The 10,626-nt window shown below is 62.8% G+C and overlaps 1 protein-coding gene across 1 annotated transcript; it reads right to left on the bottom strand.

Moving 5' to 3' along the window:
• Positions 1-6,542: 6,542 nt before the first annotated feature.
• On the bottom strand, positions 6,543-8,073 carry FAM43A (family with sequence similarity 43 member A). Its single transcript, XM_068691797.1, has one exon. The coding sequence runs from the start codon at positions 7,779-7,781 to the stop codon at positions 6,690-6,692; it is 1,092 nt and encodes a 363-aa protein (XP_068547898.1). The 5' UTR covers positions 7,782-8,073; the 3' UTR covers positions 6,543-6,689.
• Between the last annotated feature and the right edge of the window lie 2,553 nt (positions 8,074-10,626).

The raw sequence follows: 10,626 nt of genomic DNA, 5'->3' as shown, positions 1-10,626 counted from the left end.
AGGTGAGCGTGACCACCACCATCCCTGCCTCCACGGCTGCCCCCTTTGTGGGCAGCACACGGTCCATATAGCAGGCTGAATTTTATATCTCCCCGAAGCCTTTGCTTGCAAACACGCAGGGCAGAAGACACTGCAAGCCTCGTTGTGCAATTTTCAGTTGCAAGATGAAGAAAACAAGTTCTTCTTTTTACCAATTGCCACACTGTTCTGCCAAGCCATTGCCCTGCCTCTGCGCTTGGGTTTCAGTTAGCAGCATTCCTCGGGCAGGGAGAGCACGGCCTCGCTGCTGGTCACGGTGTTAGCGGCGGTGGTGAGGGGTTGCCTCAGTGCCCTAACGGCTGGAAGCAGCTGTGCCTGTCTCCCCTGATGCTGTTCCCTCTGGCTCTTGTGCTCTAGGGGCTGTGGGGTCCCTGTGGGGTCCTTGGGGTGTCCCACAGCCGGCAGCGGGCTCTGCTCAGACCCCTCCGTGCTTCCTTCGTTTGTGTTTGCTGGAGCTGTCTGGGGGAAGCAGCGCCTTGTTGTGTCTTCGGCTCAGCGGCTATTGACAGCAGGAGAATGCCATTGTGGGGGAGGACAATGAAATGTGAAATGCCTAAAATTCCTTGTCTGTGATGGGGTGCCCGCAGTGTGGAGGTGAGCATGGGCTGGTGGCTGCTGCAGGAGCAGCTCCTGCGTTGCTCGGGGAACCCAAATGAGCAGCAGGGTGATCTTAACTTGGTTTGAGGCAGGTATCAGAGGACTTTTTTTCCACTGTCCCCCCCAGTTGCTGATGCTGGAGCCGAGGTGTTGGGCAGAGCAGGAGGAAACCCAGTGCCAGAGCAAGGGGCAGGGGAGCAGCGTGTCCCTGCGTAGCTGGCAGGGGAGGCGGGCGGCTACATTTGCATCTTGCTCTATTGTTTCAGAATTATCATCAGGGAGATTGAAGATGTAATTATGATAATTAAGCGAAATCGCAATCTTCATACAGGAGTTAGTGAATTATTTCTATCAACTTACCATCCTAATTCCCTTAACCCTTTGCTGCCCGGAGGAGGAGGCCTGGGCTGCCCACGCTGCGTGCAGGCAGCTCTCACCTTCCTCAGCAGTGCTGGCTGGAGCAGCAGAAGCGGCAGCTCTTCCTCGGCACGAAACTAGGGTGTGAGATACAGCACGTGTGGTGCTGCCAGGCACAGGGAGCCAGAGAAAGCAGGGAAAGCAGAGAAAGCTGGATGAATGTGCATCCTGCCTGCAGGGCTGGGGGAGGCAGGGGCTGTGCCAGGGCAGGATTTGGGCAGCAGGAGGGCTCGCGGATCCCTCCTGGCCCCTGCAGCCTGGAGGGAGCCGGAGCTAAGCTCCAATGGGGCCTGAAAAGGGGCTGGGACCGTGGCCTGCTCTGCTCCCCCCATAGCCAGTGCTCCAGGTGAGCACAGTGCCTCCTGTCCCCTGCGGCTGAGGTGTCCCTGCCACCATGATGCTGGGAGCTGGGGTGAGCCCAGAGCTCAGCGCTGTGGGACTCGAGCCCTGCTCTGAGCACAGCACAGATGATTGCTGTCCCCCGGCAGCAGCAGCTTTGGCACCATGGCTCCCCAGGAGCGCTGTCAGCTGCAATTAATGTCACCGTGGAGCTTGCTCACAGATCCCAGCGGACTGCCTGCAACTCCACGGTGCCAGGGGAAGAGCCACAACTCCCGTCCTCGCGTCCCCTGGGGCAGCAGGCAGCCTGCACCAGAGCGGGGACGTGACGCAGAGCGTGTCACCCCTCTGGGCGGGGAGGTGGCAGGGCTGGCAGCAGGGCACAGGCCACAGAGAGCCCCATTTTGGAGCACGGAGCACGGGAGGAGCTGCACAACCCCATTGCTGGGGGCAGCTCCCCAGGGTAGAGCTGGCACCCGTCACGCAGAGGTGAGGACACGTTGGGGTATGGGGACAGGACCAGGGGCACAGCACAATGTGCCAGCACAGGGACAGGGCTGTGAGATGGAGCTGAAAGGCTGAGCAACCAGAGCATCTCCCAGGTCAGGAAAAGCATTTTGCAGCCTTTCTCCTGCCCTCAGCAGCAGCACTGAGCACCGTCCAGCTCGTGACCAGGACCGGATCCTGGCGGGTGCTGAGCAGCCGCAGCCCAGAGCCTCACAGCCCCTTGCAGGGGCTCAGCAGCAGGCTGAGGGCAGGATGGGCCCCGTGCCCTTCCTTATGTAACCGTCTTCCTGGTGTTTTTGCAGCACACAGAGCTCCCACCGGCGAGGGGGATGTCATGTTTTTCCGAGCACATAACTCGGATCTCCTGCCGGCTTGCAGCAACACCCAGCCCACCCCCCACCACTCGCCCACCTCGCGGGGCACGAACCAAGCTGCGGCCCCTTTCTGTCCCCCTGCGAGCCCGAGGTGTCACCTTCGGATGAACTGACCCGGCCTGGACCTCAGCCCCATGCTGTCCCTGCCCTTGCATTCCTGTCCCCAAACATCATCCCCCCGGTGGGGCAGCGGGGCGGTGAGGGGCAGCACGCCCACAGCACGCAGGCTCAGCATCAGCCAGGGGCTGGGGCTGCCTTGGGAATGCAGGGCTTCATCCTGGCTGCAGGAGAAGCATCAGGAGAGGCAGGTTTTTCCCCATTGACAGCTGGGTTTGGGTTTTTTTCCCCACTAAGTAAGTAATGGTTGGTTTGCTCTGATGGTTGGGAATTAGGCAATGGGGCAGTGCTGGTGGCTTGGGGATGAGCGAGAGCGCTGGGGCAGGTCGGATGCTGTGCTCCAGCACAGCGCCGTGCAGGAAATCCTGCCTCCTTCCCGCTGCTCCTGGGGGCTCGAGGTGTGAGCTGAGGGTGGCTCGCAGCTGGAGCTGGGCTCTGTGCAGGGTGCTGGCCGTGTGCTGCAGAAGACATTAGGTTTTCACCGCTGGCCTGGGGACGTGCGGCCGGACATTGCACCTGGGAGCCCAAAGCAGCCCCGCCGGCAGCAATTCCTGCAGCACAGCCACTGGCCAGGCACACGGGCTGCTTCCTGCACAGGCGTGACATTGACCCGAAAGGCACCAGCGCTGAGCCTGAAGCAGCACCAGAGTCTGTGCTAAAAGTCACTTCGCCACCTGGCTCGCACCACCCGGCCGCTGGCTAGTTTTTCTGGTTGTAAATGATATTTTTTCCTGTCGAGGTTAAGGAAGGCCTAGGGACTGGAGAAGGGCATGCTAAGGGCAGAGAAAAGCAAGAGGCTGCACGTGGGATCCTACAAACTCTTGCACGTTTGTGCAGCTCTCCTCAGCTCCTTCCCTACGTGCAGGAGCAAGACACCAGCAAACAGAGTCCACAAGTGGCACTGGCAACAAGTGCTCTTTTTCCCCTAATCTCTTGGTGCTCTGCCTGGAAGAATGGCGTGCTCTGATCAGCCATAACATGTTTGGCCAAGCTCAGGCCACTGGTGAAGGTGACTTGCCAAGGCACCAGCCCAGCGTGCCATCTCCTAGCCGGCAGCTACCCTGTGTCACACACACCACACCTTCCCAGCGTGCCCGTCCAGCAGGACCACGGCCTTTCCTGCTGTTGTACCTGTGTGGGTGCTGGCTGGCCAGCTCATCACGCTGTCTGTGAAGCCAGGGTTGTGCGGAGCTCGGTGCTAAACCCCCTCGGGCTGCCCAACAGGCAGGGCACAGCTCGCCATCCCCTGGCTGCTGTGCCTGTGGGCAAGGGGGTGATTTATGCCAGCAAGGCTGGACTGGTAGTTTGGCAAACCTCTATTCCAACACTGGACTTCTCCCCACACAGCCCAAACGTACCAGCAGAGCATTTAGGCTGCTTTTTCTCTCCTTTGCAGGGCTGTCCTTGGGAAATGGGTGCTGGGACGGGGTGGCTGGCTCCCGGGGAGCAGAGCCGCCGAGGCTGCCGTGCTTTCTTGCAGCCCACACGCTGCAGCTGCGTCAGGGGCTGATTCACCCTCGCCAGCTGCGGAGCCGAGCTAGCGCTGACGGAGGGAGACAGATCCGTGGGGGAACGTGAGGCTCTGCCGTGAGCGGGGAGCGGCCTCGGCAGGGGCTGCGTGTCCCGTGGAGCCCTTCCCAAAGCCTGTGCCGGGAGCGCGGGCGTTCTCCCAGGGCTGCCTCCTGCCAGCAGGCTCTGCAGCCCGGCAAGACGCTGCTTGTCTCAAAGGGAAACCATCAGCAGCTCAGGGCTTCTCCTGGACCTAGTACAGAGAGGGTCTCGCTCCTCACCTGAGGGAGATGCTCCTTCAGGCTTGCTGTGCAGAAAATCTAATGACCTTTTTCTTCTTCTCACATGCACTTGTTGGGATTTGCAGGCCCGTGCTTGCTGCTAGGGGAGGGCAGGGCAGCTGAGCGCACACGGATAGCCTCGCACGCTAGCTCTGTGTGAGCTTTTTCAATGGTTCCAGTGCGAAAATGTCACAAAGGGATTTGAACTCTGCATTTGCAGCTAATGAGCTGTGCTGGCCTCTTCCTCCCAAGGAAACTGCACGGTAGCCCAGCTAATGGCTCTGAGGGGAAATGCTCCAGGCCCTGCTTGCAGCTCTCGCTGCTCGGGGAATTCTGCTTGTGGCGATGGCATGCGATAAAATCGCTTCCTTACTTCTGCAGACACGATGGCTCTCCTGGAGAAGGGAAAGGCATTGACTGAGCTAATGCCATTAACCGCCTCTAAGCACACACAGAGGATGTAAAAGCAAACACCGCCGGGTCACTCAGCGGCTGGCGTGAGCTCGGAACAGCCCGTGACACTCCGGGCTTGCCCGGCTCTGCTCACACCGCCACACTTGAGTGAGCTGCTCCCTGCACCCCGCGACACACGGGCTGTGGTCACGCACCACTTCCAGCACCCTGAAGGTCCCCCCCTGAAGGGCGAGCAGCTCGGAGCAGGGGAAAAGGCTGCAGGACTTTCCCTGCTGTGTTTCACCCTCACCACCTCCAAAAGGTGCTTGGCCCTCTCCCCGGGATCCCCTTCATGTGCGGGCAGCCCCGCCGTGCCTCCCTCCTTACGCTGACTCACAGCGAGGCGATTGTACAAGCTCCTCGCTGGTGCGGCAGCAGATTTTGCAATGTTTTAATGAGGTATTTACAGCTTCGGCGGCTGGCTCCTTGCACAAGGAGTCCGGGCTGGCCCCGGCAGCTGATGGTCTCAGGAGTGGCTGGGCCATGGGGTGACATTCCTGCACCTTGCCTGATTGCAGCACCGGGGAAAACACGGAGACATCAGAAGTGCCAGATTAATTATCTCTTAATTGATACCTCCACTTGGGGACAAATGAAACCGGAACATCCCTACTGCCCCGGGAGCCTGCCACTTGCAAACAGATTTAGAGCTAAAAATACCACGGCAGTCCTGTGGCTAATCAACTTCACTGCTTACCCAGCTGAGGTTATGAAATTGGCTCGGGCTGGCAGTGTGAGCAGCAAGGATCCAGCGGTGGCTGCGTGCTGCAGCACCCAGCTGCAAGCCTCACAGCAGCCCCAGAGTGCATGGCGAGGCAAGAAGCAGCTTACCCAAGCACCATCATCCCATGCAGCAGTCCCATCCCACTCCCACCTACCGGAGCACCCAGCATCATCCCGGCCCTGCTGCAGTGGTGAGCCCAGCAGGGCACAGCCCAGGTGCTGCGGCTGAAGGCAGCTCTGGTGATTATAATAATTAGCAGTGATAGAAGAGCTACGATCCAGCAGCAGACACGAGGCCTCGTGCACGTTCCTGTCCCTGTTGGTAGGGGCAATCCCATCCCCGTGTCTCAGAAAAGACCTTAAGCACCCCGTACAACGTGTCTCGAGGGAGCTAACCCCCCCCACTCCTTCCAGGAACGCAAACAAATGAGGACAAATCACCACAGCGACCCCGGTTCTTTTAAATTATCGTCATCTTTATTTTCTTCACGTATGTGCAAACAGAGGAGATCGCGATGGTGGTGTTCTTAAAAATAACCCAATGTATTTGCATACATTTCCCTATGTACAGGTGAACAGCCACAAGTAGAGTTTTCTTTTGCACAGCAAAAGATCTAGAGCGTTGAGACCGGGGATAGGACCGGGGCCCAAAAAAAAAGAGGGTCTAAATTAAAAATAATAATAATAAAAAAAAAATTCACAACAGTGCAAACCTCTCGGACACGACAGCACGATGGAGTGACTTTAATGTAGAAAACGGCGCCCCCCCGCCCCCCCCTCCCCTCGGATGTGAGATTTCTGACTGTAAACAAGGCGCAACACCTCCCTCCTCCCTCCCTCCCTCCCCGGGGAAAGCTATTCCAGGAATTTGGCAGATCTTCAAGGGCTGAGCCGGAGGTAAACAGCCCGCAGCCACCTCCCGTCCTCGGGCCGCGGCAGCCCCCGGCCCCCGGTCTCGGGACGCGGCGGCGCCGCGGGGACCCGGTGCGCTCCCGGAGGGGCCGGGGGAGCTCGGAGGGACCCGGTGCGCTCCCGGAGGGGCCGGGGGGACCCGGAGGGGACCCGGAGGGGCCATGCACAACCGAGTGGGGGCCACGCGGTGCCGCCAGAGGGGTCCCGGTGCTCCCCAGTGAAACCACGGGCTCCGGGATGGGGGGGGACACCGTGCGCTGACTGCGGAGGGGACCCGGTGCTCCCGGGGGGGGCTCGGGGGCACGCCGGTGTTCCGAGGGCGGCCCGGCGGAGCCCCGCACTCCCGGCAGGGGCCGTTCGCTGCCGGGGGGGGCCGCCGGTGCCCCGGGCCGAGCCGTGCGCCCCCGGCGCCGCCGTGCGCTCAGCCGGTCTCCGGGTCGCCGGGGGGCGGCTGCTCGGCGCCGTTGCAGGCCGGGGCGGCGCCGTCGGGGCCGTTGCTCTCCAGGGAGGACTCGCTGCCCGTGCTCTCCCCGGAGAGCAGCCGCCGGACGCGGAGGTCGGCGCGCAGCGAGCGCAGGTCGTTGCCCAGGCTGAGCTCGCCCAGGTCGCGCAGGAGCTGGCCCAGCTCCGGAGCCTCGCCGCGGCCGGCGCCAGAGCGCAGCAGCTCGCCCTCGGGCTCGCCCAGCGCCTCCAGGATGTCCTCGCAGTCCTCGCAGTGCATGGCCCGCTCCTCCTGCTCCTCGCCCAGCAGGTCCTCGGTGATGGAGCCCAGCTTGGGCGCGCTGCGGCTCCGCTCCACCGGCGGCTTGTAGCAGCACTGCCCGTTGAGCAGCTTGCGCAGCGGCACCAGGGGGATGCTCTGCTCGCCCACCAGCTGCTGCTGCTGGTGCCGCGCGTCGTCCCGCTTCTTCAGGCGCCGGAACTCGGCCAGCGCTGTGGCCGAGGTCTGGTAGAGCAGCAGGGCCATGGCCTTCGCCTTCTCGGGCTTGGAGACCAGCACGGCGTGGCAGCGCAGCATCACCGCCTTGTGCTTCAGCTCGTGGCGGTAGATCCAGGCGAAGACGCGGGGCAGGCGCGGGTCGGCCACGCAGTAGGTGACGCGGTGCAGCAGGTAGAGGTGGCCGGGCCGCCGCAGCCCCTTGTCCTCGGCGTGGGCCATGCGGATGCCCTGCGCGCTGATGGTCAGCTTCATCTTGGTGCCCTGCCGGCCGGCCTCGCTCTTGCTCCAGATCTTGCAGACGGCCAGGTCGGTGCAGCCCTCGCCCTTGGACTGGATGGTGGTGGCGTTGCCCAGGTAGAGCACGGTGTACGTGGGATCCTCGCTGGTCACGCGGAATTTCCGCCGCTTGGAGCGGAACATGCTGCCCACGCGGTGCAGGGCGCTCTCGGGGCACGCTCGAGCCAGCGAGGTGAGCGCCGAGTAGTGCACGCTCACCGCGTAGCCCTTGGCCTTGCCCTGCCGCCTCGCCTCGCCGGCGCCCAGCTCCACCTTGCTCCGCTTCCAGGGCAGCATCGCCCCAGCCCAGCCTCGGCTACACGCCGCGCCGACGGCTCGGGCCGAGGGGGCTCATGCCACGGCGGGGGCGGCCGGGCTGCCCGCCCGCCTCACATCCTCGCGGGGCCGCGGCCGGAGATATAGGGCGGCTGCCGGCGCTCCGCGGGCGCGGAGAGGGGAGGCCCCGCGCACCGAGGGCGGAGCGCCCGCTGCCCGCGGCCCGCGGAGCCGCCGCCGCCGCCGCCGCTCCGCTGCGCTCTGCGCCGCCGCTGCTGCTCTGCGGCCCCGGCCCCGGCCCCGGCACCGCCACCGCCACCGAGGGGCGGGCAGGGGGCGGTGTCAGCCCCGCCGCGCCGCCCCGCAGCGCCCCGGCCCCGCCGCCGTGCGCCCCCGCCGGGCGCCGCGCACCGGGCACCGCGCACCGGGCACCGGGGGGCTGCGGTGGGGGGAGACCGGCAGGTGCTGTGCAGCCCCCCCCGGTGCAGCAGGGAGAGCAGAAGCTTCCTGCAGCTTTTTGGTGGGGATGCTCGGGCACGGTCCCCTAAATGAGAGCTTCAGAAAAGGCGGCCCCCGGCTGCTCGCCGCAGCTTCCCGCAGCGCTGTCCTGCCCTCTGCGGAGCGCGTCCCGAGCTGCTTTGTCGGGGTGTCCAGAAGCGCTGGGCAGAACGGGAGCGAGTACTTATTAATGCGGTAAAACAGGCAAAAGTGCGCTTAAATCGTCTGACAAATCGTTTACAGAGTTTGGATCAATTAGAGCTAATTGGCGGTATTATTATTGCATCGTGCCACCTAGCAGCCTGCCCGGGAACTGCAGGGAACCGCGGCGGCCGGGGCCCATAGCTCGGAGCCCAGCTGCCCGCCTGCTTCCCCTCGAAACCAGCCCCGCACCGCGGGCAGCGCTGCAGACGCGGTCCCCAGGGGCCCAGCCCGGGCTGTCGGCAGGGACCCATGACCGCATCTGTTTCCAGAGGCGCTGCTGGGTGTGTGTCTGCAACACACGGCGTTTCCTGTCTCTGGTGGGTCTAGCGCAGCACTTTTGCAGGTTTAGAAAGTCTGTCGCTGGTTCTGGGAAGGGCAGGCTTCGTTTTCTGTCCTGGGTGTAAAGCCCTGCACCCTCTGAGATGCTGCTCTGGGCTCAGCACACGTACACGGGGTGCAGGTTTCAGCGTCATCCATCACGGAGCCCGACGGGTGCTGCAGCCGGGGAGCAGCACCCAGTGCAGCTGCCTGTGGGCCAGCCGAAAGTGCAGCTGCAGGGAAGGCGCCTTGTGGTTTAAACCCTGCCTCAGGATGGAAATTGTCTCAGCTCGGCTCCTAACTGTACTTTCTCACCGTTTGGAGTGCCAGACCATTGCAGCCTTCCATGCTTCGTTAGTGGGCCTGATTAGCATCAGGACCGTCTCTGTCTGCTTCAGTTCGGGGCCGACCCCTTGTAGCCCTGAGCTGGGGTCTGTGCTGCGGTGTTTCCAGCCCAAGGCTGGGTGGTGCTGCTGCTGGGTGTCTGCACGAAGTCTGGCAGCACAGAGAGGCTCAGTTATGTCTGAGACACCAGCCCTAAGCGTGTGGATGCTCCCGTGGATGTCTGTGTTTCATTGCCAGGAGGGGAACCTGAGGTACAGCACTACAGCGGCCAGCCCTGCAGGGCCGGGACAAGCACAAGGCTCCCTGCGAGGACAGCAGGACCTGAGCTCTGCAGGGCATGCACTCCAGGGGCTTATCTACACAGCCCCATAGCCCGGGGGGAGCCAAGCAGCCTGCTCTCTACGTTACACACCAGCAGCTACCGAGCATCACCTGCCTCTGTGTGCCCGCCCGGAGAGCTTTTCCACGGCGTGGGAAAGTCTGGCAGATACAATCTCTCCCCAGCAGCCCAGCCTTCCCCGCTCACAGCCTGAGCTGCGGCGCTGTGCCTGGCCCTTGGCAGCACTGCCCCTTCCTGCCCTGCTCCACCCTCGTCCTCCTCGCTCTGCGGGATGAGGCCCAGAGCTGCACCCCACTGCCTGCTACGGGCTTGGGGTGTGCTGCTCATCGCCCCTGCTGGGACGTGTGCTGCCTGCCCTGCTGGTGCTTCCCGGATGGGTGACACCCTGCGGGGAGCAGCCCCAGCACCAGGGGGGTTTTTGTGCCCTGCAGCTGGAGCTGGCAGAGGTCTGCATGGCTGGGGAGGGCAGTGGGTGCTGCTTGTGCCCGAGCAGCCTGCTGATGGGGGAAAGTGGATGTGAGGAGGCCGAAATAATTCATGGGGTTGTATTGATTTTGTCAGCATGTGAACACACCCTAGATAGCAGCAGATCTCATCTTGCTGCAGCAGACAAAGTGACACAGTCAAAGCGAAACGCTTCAAACCGGCATTTCAGTATTTTCCAAAACAAAGCGTTTTCGAGGCTCTGTAACTGTGATAAGCGGCAGAGCTTCAACCCTTTGTTCCCAAGTGGGACAAAGGAAGCGTTGAAATGTCAGGATTTCCCATGAAAATGAAAGCCTGAGCAGAGCCCAGGCCCCGCAGGGCAGGACAAGTGCCGTGTCCCCTGCCGCAGTGCTGCTCCTCCAGCTCTCACCTGCTGCGTGGAGATAGGCTGGGCTGGGGGTGGCGTGAGGCACACCCCAGCTCTCAAGGAAAAGGGTCATTAATGGCCTTTAATTAACACCTCCTGCCACCCTGCGTGGGTGCCAAAGGGCATCAGCACCCCATCCTGACGGGCCAGGGCTTGGAAGGAGCGATGCCAGGAGGGCGTGAGGAGCACGGGGTGCCTACGCGGTGACAGCCCCAGGTCCCTTGGCGCACTGAGGGCTGCTGCTGGCACAGCTCAGGGTGCCGCAGCCCCGGGGCCGGGGATGTGCCTCTGGGCAGGGCAGCTGAGGC

Source organism: Anas acuta, chromosome 9, assembly GCF_963932015.1.
Source record: "Anas acuta chromosome 9, bAnaAcu1.1, whole genome shotgun sequence".
Lineage (NCBI taxonomy): Eukaryota > Metazoa > Chordata > Aves > Anseriformes > Anatidae > Anas > Anas acuta.
Note: the sequence above shows the minus strand (reverse complement) of the source record. Positions and strands in the feature narration are given on the sequence as shown.